Source organism: Delphinapterus leucas, chromosome 8 (assembly GCF_059928025.1).
Source record: "Delphinapterus leucas isolate spDelLeu-1000000601 "Yukka" chromosome 8, BTC_Dleu_Yukka2, whole genome shotgun sequence".
Classification (NCBI taxonomy): domain Eukaryota; kingdom Metazoa; phylum Chordata; class Mammalia; order Artiodactyla; family Monodontidae; genus Delphinapterus; species Delphinapterus leucas.
The window spans coordinates 13,155,380-13,175,880 of record NC_143136.1 but is presented as its reverse complement, the minus strand read 5'-3'; the positions used below and the strand labels follow the sequence as shown (position 1 = coordinate 13,175,880).

At 40.3% G+C, this 20,501-nt stretch overlaps 1 protein-coding gene across 1 annotated transcript in view; it reads left to right on the top strand.

Annotated features, from left to right (window-relative positions):
- NYAP2 (neuronal tyrosine-phosphorylated phosphoinositide-3-kinase adaptor 2) overlaps positions 1 to 20,501 on the top strand; it is a 109,094-nt gene that overhangs the window by 72,985 nt on the left and 15,608 nt on the right. Inside the window, exon 3 of the mRNA XM_022567829.2 lies at positions 6,151 to 6,360. Within this exon, the coding sequence (XP_022423537.2) occupies positions 6,151 to 6,360 (210 nt within the window). The remainder of the gene's footprint in view (positions 1 to 6,150; positions 6,361 to 20,501) is intronic.

Below are 20,501 nucleotides of genomic sequence, written 5' to 3'. Positions count from 1 at the left end.
AAATAATACTAATTTTCCCAGGTAGATCACTTGTTTTCTGGTCTATCATTCGCAAGTCAATTAGAAACATGTATGGGTTAACAAAAAAACAATTTTGGCTACAGTAATTAGCTTATGTTTGTCAGTGAGGGTTATTGGTTCATGCCATGGCCCATGTGCCGGGTGAGATTGGAAAGGTTGGAGGGAAGGCTGTGAGTCGTGGCCTAAGATAAGGTTACATCCAGGGGTAAAAGCTAATAAGCTCACTGTCCTGAGTGAAGCAGGGATGACACATTCATTCAGTTGATTTTCACTGATATCAGGTATTAAGTACCAACATGAAAGATAAAGTCTTTAGGCTTAAGAAGCTTATGGTCTGGTGGGGAGACCAGACATATAAATAAATAATTGCATGATCTTTCCAGCCAAAAAAAAAAGAAACATCTTTGGAGAGAGGATAAAACATTTTTAATCGGTTGTAGTTCCCCAGACAGCCATATGTAACGGTCCATCACTGCAAATTGTTTTCTTTGTCTCTAGAACTTGAGAGGGATTTTTAGGTCGTGGAGATTTATAAGTGTCCTCAGTACTGTTTCATTGTTGAGAGAGTGAATCAAAGACACTGGGGAAAGTCAATGTCTGGTGGGCAGCAGATCTGTTGCTGAAAGCCATGACACCCACCTGGGGAGCCAAGTGATTGTAGGTGGCCCAGGGCAGGAACAGAGAGAGAGGAACAAGTTAGAAGCTGGGGAGACAAATACAGACTCACAGACAGCATAAGCAGCAGGAAATGGGAAAACTTTGAGAAAGGACTTCACAGCATGAAGTGTGATGGATTGGCATCCTGTAGAGAATATGTTGGTCATAAACAGATGACTCCTGGTCTCTTATCCTTACTTATCCGTCTTCAACTTAAGCACTGTAAAAAGTTTAAGACAGTGATACGTAAAATGCACAATATGAAAGACAAGTGCAATACAATAATACACGCTTTTTTCATAGCAAGATCAGATTTCAATGTGAGAATACGATTATAGGTCAATAGTCAACACTCCATGGTAGAGGATGAGCAACTTCTTCGTGGTTTGCCCAGTTCTACATACTGGGGCTTAACTGTGAACACTGAAAGGGCTCAGTTTCCACGTAAAAATGTACCATGGTCGCTTCCATGTCCTGGCTATTGTAAGTAGTGCTGATTCACTTTGTTACACAGCAGAAACTAACACAACATTGTAAAGCAATTATACTCCAATAAAAATGTTTAAAAAGAAAAACATACCGTGGTACCTAAGATTGATCTTGTTCAGGAAAGTTTGTTACTAAAAATCAATTTTTGTTTTCAACAGGCTTCAAGAAAACATTGAGATATATGGATATGGATAAACACATCCTTATTCCTCTGAATAGATTTCTCTGAGCTTTCAATATGTCTTATTGTATGAATTTCTTAGTCTGATTGTCCACTTTCCATTGGTCTCTTTTCAACAGCTATTTTAAAGTTTTTCGTATTTATTTTAATTAGAAAATGCATTTTGTAGGAAGCTCTTCTTGAATATCACGGGATACCTGGTTGATTCCCCAATAAAATGCTCAATAATACATTTATGATTTTCTTACAGATTTTTCAGCTCTGCCTTCTGTTTAGGATGTGAAGGTACACCGGCACAAGTCTGAGTAGCATGATTTGTGCAAACCTTTTGTTCAGGTTTCTCTAAATATACCTGCCAAAACTCACTGAAGGCTAACCTCTGGGACTTGAAAACAAAGAAAGAAGAAAAAAAAAAAAAAGACTCCTTTTTGTTCCCAAAGCTGTATTGGACTTTTATTTAGTTGAGATTTGAGACCTAAATGACACTTCCCTGGTGTGTGTGTGTGAGTAATTTGAATGAGAACAAAGAAACTGAGGTTGGTGGGGAGACTTTGACATCCTCAGCCTTTCATATTTAAAATAGTGTCCGAATCTGCAGGAACAGTATTGGACCCAGTGTTAAATTAGAGCATTTTTTTTAGTTTGGTTAATTTCAATACCAGTGGTAGAAGACTCTGTGTGTTTGTGTGTGTGTATGTGTGTGTATATGTGTGTGTGTGTGTGAGAGAGAGAGAGAGAGAGAGAGAGAGATAAGAAAAAAATTGTAACTGCTTAATGATGGCAGTGGGAATAAAACATAGAGGTCGATAATAAGGCAAACATCCCAATGGTTAGTTTAAAATCTGGAAGAGAACGTGAGGTGAAACAGATGGGTCATTAGGTTCTGATGCTGTGACATTTGGAAGCCAGAGCTACATTTTCTTTGAAACTGTGAATAAACAGCTCGGATATAGTCTAGGATGTTCTTTTCTGATACTGGTTTTATTCCATTTGACTCAGGGCACAGAAAAGTAAGTGTTGGTTAAATTGTCTTGCTATAGTTATTTGCTGGAATGTATTAGTTTAAAATATTTTTACTTATATTTGATTTCAGTATAACTGGGACTTAAGCTTGGGATCTTTCTAAGATTGTTCTTATGGGACTACCCTCCTGGTTTAAGTTCTGTCTCATAGAATGATATTTTTGACATGTGTTTACACAACTGCATAGCACCTGGGAGCTGGAAGGAACCATAGCAATGTGGAAATAAACGAAGAGCAAACAAATGAGAACACGCAGGGCTATTTCATCAGGCCTTGCTGAAGGAATGCAGTCAGCCACCACATTTGGCAGAGACTCAAGGCAGGGAGAAGAGTGGGAAAGCTTTATAGTGAGAAAAAGGGAAGGCTTCATTTACACCCCCAGTGAAGGCTGTTGGCATAGGGAAGCTATAGGCAGGCTAACCAGAAGCAGGACATCCTATGTCGTTGGTTAGGGGAACATATTTGACTTTCTCTGGTTGATCCTATGCTAAAAGCAGGGCCCAAAACTGGGGAAGCTGTCAGTTTTTAATCAAATCCTGGCTGCTTTGGGCCAATTGTTATACAGGTTATTATTTGCTAGAGATAGTGGTCTGAATTTCTACAAGTCTGAATTATAGATTGTAGGTTGGCTTTCTGGGCTGGTTATTGTAGATAATCAGCTAGAATTCTATTTTTCTATGTGGTCTGGCAATTTTCTATCTGTGTCTTCAGTCTCTCAGTGATTATCCAAAACAAATGTAGAAAGAATAAATAAATTCATAAATGACAAATTACTACAATGTTTTAAATGAATGCTACTTTTTGCATGTGTGGCCCTGTTTTGTTTTTAAAATATTTTAAAATGTAGGATATTATTAGATCCTTCAAATTAAATTGGGAAAGTTAGGCAGGGCTGGTATTATCTCCATTTTGTAGTTAAGCAAAATGAAGCTCCAAGTGGAGAAACTAAGGGCTCAATGTCATGGGCCACCAGCCATATGGCCACAATGGCCAAGGCTCCCAGCTGGGCCTCTCAGATCCCTCACCCAGCTGCGTACTATATTATAAACTATTCTGTCTCTGCCCCACAGATTTGGATAATAGGGAACCAAAGTGTCTTATCACACTGCTCAAAGGTGATGAGTGTTTGAACTTACATGCAAAGAAAACAAAATACAGATTCTCTGAACCATTTCTGTCATTTTTCACTATGGTCTTTCTCAAAGATCTTTATTTGAATTAAACTTTCAACCTGGTGAATTTTACAACTTGTGATTTTTAGGTAACCAGATTTTTGAAAATACTATTAGCTCTGTGCCACTTCAGTACATTTGTAACACTGGCTTGATCCTCTTGTTCCATTAAGAATGTTGTATTTTCTACACACATCAGAAAGATGCCGGAGGAGTTGGGAAAAGTACTCGATAAATGAATTGGTTAAATACCTACTGAGCAATATGCTAAGAGCTACAGGCACCAAGTGGAGAAAAAAGCAAAAATCAAAACTCAGGGCTTCCCTGGTGGCACAGTGGTTGGGAGTCCGCCTGTCAATGCAGGGAACACGGGTTCGTGCCCTGGTCCGGGAAGATCCCACATGCCGCGGAGCGGCTGGGCCCGTGAGCCATGGCCACTGAGCCTGCGCGTCCGGAGCCTGTTCTGCAATGGGAGAGGCCACAACAGTGAGAGGCCCGAGTACCGCAAAAAAAAAAAAAAACTCAGACCCTGCCTTTAAAGAACTCCGGGTCTTTTAAGAAGAACAGGTACACAGAAAAATGATACAAGACAGTGTCAGTGCAGAGATGACTTTATCCCAACATGGGCTGGATATATGGGATGGGGAGGCCTCAAGGATACTTAAATTAAGTAACCTTGACTGAGGAAAGAGTTCCCCAATTAAAGGACAGGATGTAAGGGTATTCAAAGCAGGTGAGATAGGAGATGGTAGCTATAGAAACCAGTGTTGTTTTTCTTGGAAGTTTTTGTTGGAAGTGGAGTGGAGAAGAGGAAGCTACAGCCAATTTATTGATATTTCTTAAATACAACGTTCAGGTAGGAAGTAAAAAAGTTAGAGAGGCAGGAAAGAGTGAGATGGTGGAGAGTCTTGTGGGTTGTAAAGGGCTTAGACATACTTCTGTGGGTAACAGTGGGCTTCTGGAAGGATTTTAGTCAGGGTTTACATTAAGAACAGATTTGCATTTTTTTGTTTTTGTCTCTAAACACTTATCTATGTGCATTACAGAATGGCTATCACATCAGTTCTCTGAAATAACATCGTTCTGAATGTAACAAGTGGATATCACTCCTAAACCACGTCTATTTACTACATGTGCTTTTTTTTTTAATTAGGAAGTGATTTTATTTAAAAAAATTTTCCCATTGGCTATTTTTTTAAAATTGAAGTATAGTTGATTTACAATGTTGTGTTAGTTTTAGGTGTATAGCAAAGTGATATATATATATATATTCTTTTTCAGCTTCTTTTCCCTTATAGGTTATTACAAAATATTAAGTAAAGTTCCCTGTGCTATACAGTAGGTCCTTGTTGGTGATCTATTTTATATATAGCTGTGTGTTTCTGTTAATCCCAAACTACATATGCTTTTAAACACTTCTGTACATGCCTTACAGAACGGCCATCGCATCTAGTCCCTGAAAAAAACACTTGATCAGATTTTCATTTTAAACAGATCACTTTGGCAGTCTACGGAGCTTGTATTTTGGGGAGTCAAGGACAGAGTCAAGGAGGCAGGTTGCAATAATTCAAGGGTGATGATTAGAGCTTGAGCCAGAACAGTTGAGGTAGACATGATACAAAGTGCAACAGAAGGGAAAACAAGATATTTAGAAATAAAATCTGTAGAATTTGCAGACTGATGGATTTGGAGAGTAGTGGTTAAAGAAAGAGACAGATAAGTTTCTAGCTTGGATGTTTGGCAGGACAGAAGGAACCATTAGTTTAGTAAGAAATGGTGTCAGTACAGTACGTGAATGTTAAATTTGTGTTATCTAAGGGGCATCCAGATGGACTCATCCAGTAGGCAGTTGGATAAATGAGTCTGCAGCTCAGGAGAATGTTCCAGACTTCTGATAAACTATTTAGAAATCACTAGCCATCAGACAATTGCTAGTTGAATCCTGGAGGATGAAATCACAGAAAGAATATATGTAGAGCGAGAACAGTGGCTAAGCTAGAACCCTGGGGACAACCAACACGTGAGGGACTCTCGGAGGAAGAAAAGGTATGAATGACACAGCAGTGGTGTTAGCGAGCACACCACAGGAAGATGGCCCATCAGTGAAGCCAAGAAAATTGAAGATATCAATAAGAGAGTAATCAAAGAGTAATCAAATGGCTTAAAAATGTCTTCTTAATTCGCCAACTAAAAAGCACTAGGTGATTTAAGCAAAAGCACTTTTAGTAGAGTGGCTGGGCTAAATTCATGTCACAGTGGGTAGCAGAATGAAGAGAAGATGAGAAAGTAAAGAGAGGGAATGTAAAGTGCTCCTTATGAAGTTTCCTTGAAGATTAGCAGAAGGGAAGAGTTACTAAAGAATACTGAATATTCATTGAGGTTCTCTACTTCCGAAGAGATAATTATTTTCTGCTGATAATAACCTGCACAGCTCAGAAAAAAGACCCGTGTGATCTGTCCCTGTTTTATTTAAATGTAGTCTTCAACACAAGTCTAAGTTTCCAAAAATATATTTAAAATATTTTAGAAAATCATTCTTTAATATTTAAGGAATCTGGGAAGGATTTGACTCTTGTTTAACAGAATATAATTCTGGTTAATACACAGAATCAGCAGAGGAGCTGAAAGTTCGGAGCCACAGCACGGAACCAATACCAAAGTTGGACAACAAAGAGAGAGGACATCATGGGGCATCTTCCTCCAGAGAGCCTATCAAAGCTCAGGAATGGGATGGAACACCTGGGCCACCTGTGGTCACCAGTAGACTGGGAAGATGCTCTGTGAGCCCCACCTTGCTAGCAGGAAACCACAGCTCAGGTAAGAAAGATAATGTTCTCCTGGACGGTAAGTCCTCGGGTGTCTAGAAACTGCTTTTATGAAATTATCACTTAGAAAACCATAACCACAGATATCTCTGTCTCTACTCATAGAGACAGTGTAAATAGCCCTGCACACAAAAGGAGGTGACAGCATGTGGCACACTACAGGGAACATTCTTCACATGGATGATAGAGAAGTGAATGGTGCTTTTCGGAGCTGTGCAATGCAGTAGGCCTTACAACTCCAACTGTCTTGCACTAAATTTCTTAAAAAAAAGAATCCTCGGGGCTCATCTAAAGCAGTTTTCATTTATAAAGTTGAAGTAACTTAGAGTTTATGCCTCCTTTGCTTCAAAAAAATTCTAGACAACTGGGAAAAAATGAATAGGAAGTAAAATTGAGGATAAAAATGTAGCAAAGACGATATGAAGGCAGTAGAGAGAGTAAATATTATGAGACAGTTGATGTATCAGTAATAAGCTGAAGACAGTAACTGGTCATTGGGCAAGGTACTAAGTTTCCCTGTAGGTCAAAAGAGCTGGAAAATTATAATCTAACACACCTTTAAATTCACAAGTGGAAATTAAAATCTGTGATGCAATTTTGCATTGTTAATAGATAAATATTATTAAACATCAATTTTTAAAAGGCAGAATATGTGTGCTTTGAACTGATTGATCTATATGGTGGACTCAGGGAGCTGTCAATTGAAATAAACAGCAAATAATCAAGCAACTGCCTGTAGTTTTCAGGTTTCTATACCTTAAGAGTGTTAGGGCTCTGAAGAAAAGACCAATTCTTTAATGTTTTTTCAACTCTGATATTCATCTTGGAAAGCAATTAGCATGAGTTTAGCCTGTGGTCTCTCTGACAGTCACGCACAAGTTAAAACTGGAACAGGGGGGCTTCCCTGGTGGCGCAGTGGTTAAGAATCTGCCTGCCAATGCAGGGGATGTGGGTTCGAGCTCTGGTCCGGGAGGAACCCACATACCGCACAGCAGCTAAGCCCGTGCGCCACAACTACTGAGCCTGCGCTCTAGAGCCCGCGAGCCACAACTACTGAAGCCCACGTGCCTAGAACCCATGCTCCGCAACAAGAGAAGCCACCGCAACGAGAAGCCCATGCACCGCAGCTAGAGAGAAGGCCTGCGTGCGGCAATGGAGACCCAACACAGCCAAAAAAACAAAAACAAAAAAAACTGGAACAGGATGAATGATCTCTATATTGGGGAAGGGATGTCTCTAGAACAATACCCAGGCAGAGGTAGAGCAACAGCTTCCTCAGACTGAAAATGTAACTAGAAGCTTTGGTGATGGAGCCATATCATGTATCATATGGGTAATCAACAGCGTGAGTTCAACTCGCAGAGAAGGAACATTATGTGAATTTATCAGAACTCTAAAAATATATTTTTGGTAGTAAAGTATAAATATCTATAGGTATATGAGAAGAAGATATCTGTGCATTTTGTCAGAAAGAAAAAAAAAAAACATAGGGAACAAATAGCATTTTGTAGAAATTAAAAAAGCCACTCCCAAAGAAGGTTGACATCACTATTCAGTTGGGAATTGTGATTAGTTTTAGGTTTATTAGTAGTATATTTTTAATGATTATCTAAGTTTGTACCAGTTCTCTCCAAAAAAACCATGAATAGTAGCTGCTCCTATTGTGACCACGGGTATTTTATAAAACCCAGAAGCATTAGCTGAGTGTTTATTACGTAAAATAGCCAGTGTTCTAGGATCTGTGAAAACAGTGATGAGTAAGACATCCTCATATTTGGGGACTCAAAGGCAAGTGCAAGACAGATGAATGGATCATTGCAATAGAATGTGTTGTATACAAATAATGTGCAACACAGAGGAGAAATTAATTTTTCTTGGGAGGGTGTGACTTCAGGAAAAACAATCAGAGGCTTTTGGTGGATTGATAATCATTGCTTGAGGAGGTAACATTTTGAGCTAGAGCTTGAACCATCAAGAGCTGCTCACCTGGAGGACACAGAAGAAATAAGTCAGCCTTCTAAAAGAAAATCTAAAACACTACAGGATGGAACCTTTGCTGTGAAGGGTTGGGGAAGGTTGAAGAAACTGCAAAGTAGGGTGGGACCAGATAGCAAGAATCCTGAAGGGCCTTGTGCATTAAACAGAAATGCTTTCAGTCACAGAGTACCAATTAACAGTGGCTAAAGTAATATCGGCTTCCGTTAACTCTCCATAGTGCTGGGTCTGGAGGTAGGCAGTTGCAGGAGTCTTGTAACTGTTTAGTGATATCATTGAGGACCCAGGAACTTTCTATCCTTCTAACTCTTCTCTTCTGCTACCCTTGATGGTTATATTTGTGATCACAAGCTGAGGAGACATTTCTGGGCATCATGCTCCTTCAGACGCTCTCTTTGATCTACTTGGCCAGATCTGGGAAACATCATGGGCTTGTAGAGGGCCTTTCTTTCCCTTAAATCAAGGGAACTCTGCCTTATACCTGGAAATGAAATCAACAGCTTATTTGCAGGGATGGGGATGGAGTGTTGCATAAGCAATGGACAGTTATCTGCCCCATCATGGTTAGGTTTTGAACATTATGTGGTGGACTTTTGTAGTCATTTGAATATTTTTAAGACAGATATAATATAATTCAGTTTTCATCATGAAGGATCCAATGGTAACTCCAAGGCTTCAAGCATGGGTGACTGGGAGACCATTTACTCAGACAGGGATAGTCAGCATTGTTAATGAGTCCAAGCTTTTACTGCTCACTGCACGACAGGCCAATAAATTGAGAGACGAGGTGTTGGGGCAAGGGATAATGACTTTATTTGTAAAACCAGCAGACCCAGAAGATGGTGGACTAGTGTCCCAAAGAACCATCTTTCCTGAGTTAGAATTCCAGCTTTTTTTATCCTAAAAGGGGAGGAGTTGTGGCTGGTTGTTGGAAACTTCCTGGTGCCAGAATCCTTTGTACCTGCAGCTGTACAGATAGGTCTGGTAACAATGTTCCTATAATCCTCCAACAAGACACATGTTATTTTCTGTTCTGCAGCTTTTTACCTTTGTCTGAGTGGAAAAGTGTTATCAGAGCCTTGAGAATGGGCTATTTTATTCCAATTTTGAGGGTAAGAGGAGAAAAGGCAAAATATTTGTGTTATATTCGCAGTTTTAATTTTTCTAAAAAGAAAGAGCTTAAAATGTGCCAATTCTATACTAGAAAATGGCATAGTTTCACTAGCAAAAAAGGTATAATATTGATATTTGAATATAAAGTTCACGCACCTTTGGGGTTTTAAACAAATGGTGTACACCCTAAAGAGTAACCCTCATCAGTGAGATGGGCTTTGTCCAGACTAGGCAAATAACTATGTGAAGAGAGCATTTTGGACTTGCTTTTTTGGAACAAAAGAGAGTGAGTCAGTATTTACTCTTTATCTCTCTTCTCTTCACACTTCATTATTGTTTCCTTGACACGGGGCCACTGGACTATGAATCCCCTTCCTACACTACACCAGAACTGCGACCGATAACCCTCTTACCTAAACAAGGAGGTACCCAGCTCCACACCTAATGCTCAAGACATAAGAAGGTTCCCCCAGTTCCACTTTTAAATCCCCCCTCTCTGTGTCCATCAACTTTCTGCTTCTGGTTCTTTCTCTGTCTGTTTCACTAACACATACACATAGACACACACACGCATACAAAGGCACACCAACTGCTACCAGTCACAGACTATTTGCTTTAACAAAAGTAGTTTAGCCACTTGAAATGGTTGTTCTCAACAGCTCTTTTGAGGAATGGAGGAAATGCTGAAGTAAAGTGGGTGAGCGTGTCAGGAGATCTCAGCTCTAATTAACAGCGAGTGCCACTGTTTGCTGTGGCACTTTATTCAAGTCATCGTTGTTTAGTAAAGCAGAGATTCCCCAGGGGGAGAGTCTTGAAGGTGGTGGAGGACTGGAACCCAAATGCTCATGAGAAAAAGTAGAAATTAGGGGCTTCCCTGGTGGTGCGGTGGTTGGGAGTCCGCCTGCCGATGCAGGGGACACGGGTTCGTGCCCTGGTCCGGGAAGATCCCACATGCTGCGGAGCGGCTGGGCCCGTGAGCCATGGCCGCTGAGCCTGCGCGTCCGGAGCCTGCGCTCTGCAATGGGAGAGGCCACAGCAGTGAGAGGCCCGCGTACCGCAAAAAAAAAAAAAAAAAAAAAAAAAAGTAGAAATTATACCAGTAATATTGTATTAACAAAAATTTAGATTTCAATTACCAAATCAATCAACAAATAGTTTGCAAGCTCGTATCCATCTCTGTTATAGTTTCTGGGGACAAAAACACACACACATACATACACACACTATAGGGTATATAAAACATAAAACATGGTCTCTGCCACTCTACGATATTACTATGCTTCTTTATCACACAAAACTATTGAGCCTAAATGAATTAGATTATAATTAAATGTATTATTTTCATTATTATCTACTTTTTACTATACATTTAAAATCATTCAGAGAACAAAAAATGAGGGCAGGCTGGAAAAAGGATGGAGGGCTTAATGGGAGACATTGAGTCTTTAACCAGGATTGTATCAGGTCTGTTTAAAAATCATTTATTATTATTATTATTGTTATTATTGATTGCGTAGAAATATAGAGGGAGAGCTTTCTACATGGGGTGAGGAAGATGAACAAAGGCTGAGGCAGACCTCTCCTCACTTGGTCCTGCCAGGCCTGCCTGACAGGAAAAGCAATTTTGGAAGTAAACTCAGAGGCCTTGCCTTAACACTATAAATGAAACAATCTTAAAATGACCTCAGTTTCTGTGTATTCAGCCTGGTGTGTTTTTGCTCTCTGAGAATGTCCACCATGGGATGCAAACTGAGATGCCTGGTGACAGGCAGGTAACATCAGTGAGTGAATTAGGAGAGGTGCCTTCTTCAAAACAGATATGTTTTGCTTATACATTGCATACATAGAACTATTCTTTGCTCTCACAAAGGAAAATATTTTCCCCATTTTTCTAGAAACTTGAAGTTCTTTTGGTCTCAGTTATGTATTTCCACATTTGTTAGAAGCATAAACCTGGAGAAATATTTTGGCATTGCAGAGGAAATCTATTGCAAACTGACAAACATCAGGACGGAATGATGGAGATGCAGGTGACCTGGAAAGTACCGAAGCATCTCAAGGGGACAGAAGCTACTCAGTACCAGTTGATGCTCGCCATGAGAGAGGCTCACCCCGAATTCCCAGATTTAATTACTGTAACATGAAATCTCTCAATTTTTCAATAGAGCTAAATTTTTAAAAAACATTGAATCAAATAATTTGCTTCCTCTGGCTGAGTAAGACATAAAGGATGTCAATTTGCATTTCTGGTTTGTGTGACATGTACACACTACTATATTTAAAATAGATGACCAACAAGGACCTACTGTGTAGCACAGGGAACTCTTCTCAATATTCTGTAATAACCTAATGGGAAAAGAATTTGAAAAAGAATAGATATATGTATATGTATAACCGACTCACTTTGCTGTACACATGACACTAACACAACATTGTAATTCAACTAATATACAATATAAAATAAAAACTTAAAAAATAAATTCAAAAAATAAATTAAAAAAACAGAAAACAAAACAAAATAGAATAAAATAAAGTAAAATCAAGCGATGACCAGTTGGTGGAGGTGTGCAGTTGACCCTGAATCACAGAGAGGCTGGGTTACAGCAGAAACAGCAGGTGCCAGTAAATATCTTGTCCCCCTGTTTTTATTTTCTAGAAACTGCAGGTCCTTGAGAAGGCTATGCTGAGAACAGGAGGGGCGATTAGAAAGAGGCATGTGACCCGTGATGGTCAAGAAGGGAGGGAGAATTTCTTAATTCTGGAAAAGGTACAGAGGTCTGGCATTCCATGAATAGTAAGGACCAGTGGCCTACTCCTTTCTCAGCATCCTGGCAAAGTGGCCCAATCTCTGATTGGGAGGGAGGACAGTGAGGGTGAAGTTTCCAAGGGGTTTGCAGTGAGGCTGGACTTTCTGCTTTATGGTTCTGAACTCCAGAATATGGCATTTTATGCTTCAAGGGGATAGTTATACTTGGAAGACAGACTCCAAGCTTCGCACGCTGTTTACCAGTGTGGGATGAAGACGAAAGGTGCCATCTTATACATTCTGATCTGTAGAACATTCTGATCTGTAGAACAGCCTTTTCGTGATCCATTGAAGGAAAGCATTTTCCACCACCATTCATGGGTCAGCCCTTCATATCCACGAGGAGTCCTGTGCACACAAGTTCAGAGAAGTGGAAAACATATGAATTTAATTTTAGTTGAAGAAAACAGAAATACACCATTTTTTGCACACCGCATTTGTAGAATAATAGAGGAAATTTTATATTAATTGTAAATGTGTGAATAAAGTATAATATAGTCATTGAGCACTGAGGTTTGGGCATCCAGAAGATCCGGATTTAAATCCAGACTCTGTTTTTATTAGTGATGACATCGGGCATGTCCTGTCATCACTCTGACCTTCATCCACAAAAGATGGATGATAATAGTACCTAATTCATAGATACTACTGCAAAGTAAAGGTGAGAATTAAATGAGATAACATATTAACACACTTAGCATGGTGCGTGGAATACAATGAATATTAAATAAATACTTGTTATTAGTATGATCCCAGATACCTTTGCACGTATCTTTGCAGGAGAGCTTAGAGACTCACTCGTCTGTGGTAATGAAGGAAAGTTTCCTATGAGTAGTGGCATTTGAGCTGGACCTTGAACTGAGCAGAATTTAAACAAAGAAGGTAGCAAGAGAAGTAGAAAGGAGTCATGGGTTGTTTTGCTGGGAATGGTGAGAGCTCTGTCTCCAGCATGACATTTAGCACACCTGCACCCCAAACTATGGTTCATAAAAGACATTTTCTACGCTAATTCATATTCTAACCATGCCTTTTAAGACTGGAAAGGTCACAAAGATGTTAGGGTGTTAGCTAAAGACCTAAGAGTGGATCTCTGGGAAGAAGATTTGGCAGAATGGGGACCATTTAATAAAAGCAGCAGAAAACTAGGATTCAGGAAAGGGAACTGCAATTGAACTTAAGAGCCTAGTCTTTGAAAATTGATAATTACCAGTTGATTCATGAAGTTCTGAAACATATTTACCATACTTTACTTGATAACCTGGAATGACTGACTAACTTTGCTGATAAACCTCCTGGCAACCGTAACTCAGAAGTATTCATATCCAGGAAGACTCCCATGTGCACAAGTTGGGCAGCAAGAATGAAAAACAGGCAAGAAGCAGGCATTGGGCAGTAGGACTGGGGATTGTGGAACAGTACTTATAACAATAATTCCTGGCAAACCGTAATAAATCAATATAGTTTTTCTTTTTCTTTAAGTAAGTCATGCTTTATGACAATGTTAATAAATTAACATTTTGGTGCTAATAGCTTGAGGAAATTATGTAACACGGCTGTGCCCCAGTTTCTCTATCTTTACAGAAAAGATAAAGGAAATCTCACCATGTAGGTTATTATGAGGATTAAACTCAGAAATGTATACGAACGTCTGGTACAAATCTGACTTGTAATAGCTCGTAGACCATGGCTTATTCCGTTCCCATTCAATTTTACTAGAAAGGTATCTGATTTTTTTTCTAGGACTAAGACTGAATATTTCCTTTGGAAAGCTCAGCGCATTGCAAAGATAAGGTTTTCTTTAGTTACACAGAGTATAAATTGGTTATAAGGCCACTACTAGTGCAACAACCTGTGCTTCATTTATTTGTACATTTTCCAACCAAGTTTTTTGGCCAGTGTAAAGGCCATTTTTGGATTCTCTTCAGTTTGCACTTGTGAAATTTGGAGAAAATATCAGGTGCAGGCTTTAGAACTTGGCTTGCTGCATTATACGTAGCTATCAAAGAGCAATCTTAATTTCTCACAGTGTTTCTTTTCCACTTGGTAGCAATGAATGGATTTAAAACCAGGTTCTCAAGGATATGGGTGTCACAAGAAAATACCGATATCCACAAATGTGTACATTTCTTTAATAGATACCCAACTTGACATTCATTCATTCATTAATTCAGTCATTCACACTGAATTCATTAATTCAGTCACACATCCCTTTGTGTTTATTTAACAAAAGTTGATTCAGCATCTACTTTGTGCCATGCAGGGACTAGGTGCTGGGGGTGCAAGATAAACGTGATAGACCAGACCCCCCACACACACCCGGAGCTCCTGGTCCAGCAGGGAAGACAGAGAATAAAATAACAGAGTCTTATAAATGATATGAGGAGGAAATGCGGGGAACAATCACATGATTTATTCACTGTCTGAAAGGAAGGTAATTCAGACAGGCTTCCTGGAGTAAGTGATATTAAATTTGGTACTAGCATGATGCGTAGGAACCAGGCATGTAAGAGGGGATAGAGCGTTCTCTACAGCTCGCTCACTGAAGTGTGGATGAAAAAGATTTACTTTTAGAACCTGATTAACAGTAAACATTAATATGGCTACATAATTCCCAAGCACTCTTCTCATTTCCGTCTTCCATTTTTTCACGTGGTCTGGCACCTTTGGGATGCTGTAGTTGCAGTAATGGTCCCAATCATTCCCCTCTCCTTGTATCCGTGCTCTTTGCAATGTGCTTTAATAGCTCCTTATCAAGGAGTAAGGTCTATTTCCTACCCCTTAAATCTGGGTTGGCCTTGAGTCTTGCATTGACGGATAGAGTGAGATGGAAGTAACTGTGTGTCAGTTCTGAGCCTCAGCCTCAAGAGGCCATGAATGATTATGTTCACTATTTCCAACCCTACCTCCACCACATAAACACACTTGAGCTAGCCTGTTGGAGAATGAGGTATGTACGGAGGAAAAACAAGAGTCCTCAGCCTTCAGCCAGCCAACCCCCAAGCATGTGAGAAAACACAGCATGAAAGAGCAGAAACATGTACCTGACCCACAGCTGACCACGATGCATGAGTGAGCCCAGTCCAGTCCAGAAAAACTACCCAACTGATCCATAGACTGAAGGACAAAACTCAGCAAGTGTCTTTCTAACTCACCGAGTTTGGGCGTAGTGTGAAATCATTAACTGATTATAGCTGCCAAGGTCTATTTGAATTTTGCTGGTTTTCCATCAGATGAAAATATTTTATTATTATTTGACTGAAGCATGCTTATTGAAAACCCAAAAGTCAAAGAAAAAAGTGAAAACCCACCCTCCCGTCTTTTGCTCCACCATCCCACTTTTCAAAGCAACATTTTTAACTGTCATGGTTTTAACCGATTGATAGAGACTGTCATTTCTGTTATGTTCATTGTTATAATGCAACAGGAACCACAAACCAGTTTGATAGGATTCAGGCCCCAAGGTAATTCAGGCTTCGCTGTAGGATATCGACTAACTTCCTGCTTGGTTCCGTCCGCATTGCCGCAGGCAGCTGTGGGCTTCCGCATCTACGACCCTCAAGGCTGTCATTCTGTACCCTCGGCTCAGGCACCAGAACTCGGTTTTCCACATCTGCTCTTCTTCCCAGTTCTAATTGGATGCTGGGTTATTTCCTCGGCCAACACTGGCCAGATCCAGCTCTAGGTTCTGCTCACTAATTTCACACTCTAGAGTTTAACTCTCCCTTTCTGAATTCTAGTAGTAAACACATAACAGAATTCTCACGTGGAGAGTCTTTGGAGAATAATGTAAGTCATATCTCCAATCATCCCACTTTGACTTCTAAGCAGAAAACTGCCACTTCTGGCTGCTAGAATTTGTGTTCACCAGAGAAATGGTTTCATTGGTGTTTCTCCTGGTACTGGTGATACGGCTTTGAGAAACAACCAGAAAAGGAGAACTTGGTCTGAACCATTTTAAGAAGCCAACGTGTGTCTTTATGGGGTTTGGATGTAAACCAGCAGGGTATAAAATGCGGCAGGCTAATTACAAAATGATAGGAGGTGATTACTCCCACAGTCCAAGGCAAAAAGCTAGATCACAGAATGAGAATTTGCAAAGGAGGTGATCAAAGTGAATGTTATTGTCCTTAACTGAACTCCCTTCTCTAGCCTAGGAAAGGGGGTAGAGGCTGAGAGGCTAGAAACCAGCTATTAGAGACTCCGAGATAGACTGTGTGTGTGTGTGTGTGTGTGTGTGTGTGTGTCTGTGTGTGTGTGTGTGAGAGAGAGAGAGAGAGAAAGAGAGAGAGAGAGATGAATCTCCATCCCTCATAGAGGAGGGATGAGAAGTGAGAAATGTCTCCGCCAGTGAAAAATCAAGTGAGATAGACTTTCACGGGACCACCTGGAAATCTTGTTATTTGTTTCTAGTTATTGAAGGGACACTGTTAAAAAAAAAGTACAAGAGGTTAGCTGAATAGCCTATGACCACAGAGCAGACAGCTGCTTGGCAAGTCACTCTCCAGCTACAGCTGATGGGTTAAAGATGTGTATAAAGTGTGTTTCCCGTGGACCAGGTTAGGCCATGGAGAGAAACCCATCAGGAGAGAAACACTGGAGGTGGCTTAGGTCATGTGACTGCCAGGAATGGCAAGGACTCTGCAGGACATGGCTCAAGGTCCATCCACAGGATGCCCAGTGGACAAACAGCCAGGAGATCTTCAGGTGAGAGATAGCTAACCATGAGGGCCCTTCAGGGTATACTTGAAAGCACCCCAGGAAGAGAGTATCAACCTCTCTTTCCTTCCCTGCTACACCAGAGTGTGAGACACGCTGGCTCATGCTAGTGCCAGGCAAGAAGACCTTTCCTACCCCTCACCTCTCCTCCTTCCTTCTACCTCGGCCCTTGTGAGGGCAGACTTGGTGGGGATCAAGCTGGGGGCAGCAGGGTAAGAACCTAGAGACAGGCAAAGAGAGAGAGGCCGCCTCCTCCGTGTACCAGGAGCAGGCCTGAATGGGCCAGGAGAGAAGAGTTTCCTTGAAATAAAGTTCAAAATTGTAATCAGTGTAAGGAACTAAGCATTTAAATTATTACTTCAATAAGACATTTTTGTGACTTGAAGAAACCAGACGATTTTAAGGTCCTTTATGTTCAAATTAACAGTTAAATAAATACACAGGCAAAAAAAAATCTGATGGAATTACAAAATTTGCTCTAAGATTATTGCAAATTATATTTAGCCTGAATTATGGAATTGAATTTTATCACCTTTGTTGGTTATCCATTTAAAATAACGCCTTATATTTATATACCATGTGTTAGCTTTTAAAATAAGTGCTATTTCATTTGATCTTCACAGAAACCTGTGCGTCTGTGGGCTGGTGTTATGATCTGATTATTTAGGTGACCAAACAGCTGCTCAAGAGGAACCAAACGGCCCAGACTCATTGGTAATTGGTAAACTCAAATCAGGAAAGGGATTTCAGGTTCCTGACCCGTAGTACAGATCTCTTCCCATGATTGAATTAGGTTGAGTTTCCCTTTTTCCACCTCCATGCTCAGGAATTCATTCATCTATCCATCCATTCATTTATTCTTCTGTTTTTTCCAATATAAAATTATCAGGCACTGAGCACATACCAGTGGAGGAGATTGCTATTAATCACAAAAGCTAAAAGTATAACTACAGTCTGTGACAGAATCTACCAAGGAAAATGACACCGCACTCCCTCTGAAGTATGTTACACGGCCTCCTTATCTCTGGGAAACTGAGATCCCAGGTGACTTAGAAGAAGGAACAATCCAGGGAGGACCCAGGAGGTGTGATGACCCTGGGACTTGAGGGCACATGTGGGAGAGTAGCTGAGAGCAGAAGTCTGACAGAGCCAGGCTGAGCTGGCTGCATCAGTGATTCGAGTCTTACCTAAAAGTGCCAGGAATCCACTTATGGATTTTAAACTCCCGGGATTTTAAACTCAGGGATCAGGTTTACAAAGTCAGCTAATACATTATCATCCTAAACCACGGGAAACAGAATTATGAAGATAAATATGCTGCCCCAAATTCAAAGAAGTGTTTGCTGTCTAGCCCATGAAATTTCTCTGTTCTTGTAACTAACTGAGAGTCGTTTATAACTGATTGTTTTGATAGATCTAAAAATTAATTCTAGAGCACCTGAGCAACTGTGTCACACATGTGCTTTTCTTCCCCTAATAAAATAGCAACATTGTACATGCTTGTCTTTCTTTGGTTCAGCCATTTACTCATTGAGCAGACTTGTAAGAACACCTGTCTTGAACAGCACCCTCTAAGGTGATGACAGATGTCCTCTGCCTTCAAGGAGCCTATGCTCTCCTGTGATGGTGCTTGATTTTTTACTGTGAGAGGACATCATTGTCTCTGATTCAAAAAGAAGGGAGACTGGACTTTGTTTTCCTGTGGTTTGTAAGGTTTTTTCTAAAGTATTTATATACTTTTTCCCATTTTTCCCTAGCAAGATGATTGGTTAAAGCTGTGAGAACAGTTCTGGAGTCAAGGAATTTGGTGATATTAACTGGTGTGGGGTGTGTGTGTGTGTGTGTTTATCTATAGCTACTTATGGATTTTAGGCTTGGGTCTTATGTGGTCCGATCTGCAGTCAGCTAACTTATCATACTCTGTACATAACTATATGTGTGAGTATACACACACACACACAGTCCCTTAAACCTGATTTCTACTAAACACATGCATAGACCATGACGTTCTATACTATACAGGTACCCTGAAAGCTGCTGGAAAAAAAATACAACTTGATAGTAATTTCATTCTTGGTAGAGAAATTCTGAATTTCCACCTACTCTCTGATTCTCTTGGGAAAAAATAATTAACCAGGCATAAACAATTCAGATAATGCGAAAGGTATCTTCTCCTTACTTGCCTCTCAGTAGATTAATCCCATTTGAGAATCATGATGACAATATGCTTGAGTTCTGACTGTAGGGCCAGCTCCTTGTATCTTTCACTGAAGGGAACATGACCCTGCCCTGTGCCCTCTCCAGGAGGAGTGGGCTCTGACATTCCTCCTAGTTGGCAGTTGTTGGCTTTGTTTGGAAAGGCCCTATGGGTACAGCACACCACCACTATTCACAGAGAATGTCCTTTCTGTTTCTGTGAGAAGCCATGGAAGACATTACAGAAAAGAAGGCTCTGACTGACTTATGCTGGGCATATACAGAGACTAAGTCTGGAAGCTTGTAAGCAGACCAGAATACATATCAAATCGTATTTGCATTGCCATCTGTTGTCCAAGACAGGCATTGCAGTATTCCCCATCTTGATTCTTTTAATGTTAAATTCAACTAAAATTTGGTCAATGTATTTGCTGGACTCTTTGGGAAAGATGAAGCAATGGAGGAAAACATTTTTTTTTAATTAGAAATATATAAATCATTTATGTTTTACACTGGCTTCATTCTTTAAAATTTGGTTTAAAATAATTCATTTAATAAAAACTGCATGAGTCCTCATCAAGGATTAGTTATGTTACTCAGGGGAAATACAGTGGGGAATGAGATGGACACGGCTCCTGTCCTCAAAAAGCACGCGGTTTGGTAAAGAAGAGAATGGGAGGAAGGGAGAAGGAAGGAACAAGTGCGCCAGGCAGAGTGAGTGGCATGATTAAAATCCTAGAGTAAGAGAACTCATGGGGCTTTAGGAGAATTTAATGCAGTGTGACAGGTGCAAAACTGCAGGTGAGGCTGGCTCTGTAAGCTGAGCCATGGGTACCATCGTGAGGAAGCAGTTTAGACTTCATTATAAGCAGGGGAGCTGAAAGATCATATTTGCCTTTAAATAATAACATAATAAAAATAGCTAACATTTCTTGAGGTCTTATGCTGGCCACTGTGGTGAAATCTACACTTATTATCTTATTTAATTCTTACAGTAATTTTACAAAGTAGCTACCTTTATTTCTCCCATTTTACCTGTGAACAAATGGAAGCTTAGTGAGGTCAAGGAAACTGTCCATGGTCATTCAGCTAGTCAGTGATGGGAGCTTAGTAGCTCTCATGAAAAGATAATACCTCTTTCCCAAGAGCTCCAGCAGAAGAATGAAGGCAACTCTCATTGGCTGACTTGGGCCACATGTTCAATCCTGAGCCACTCAGTGAAGCCAAGGGGATAGAATGATTGATTGGACAGGTCTGAATCACATGGCCACTTCTGAGCTGAAGTTGGGGTCAGCCCCTAGTATGGA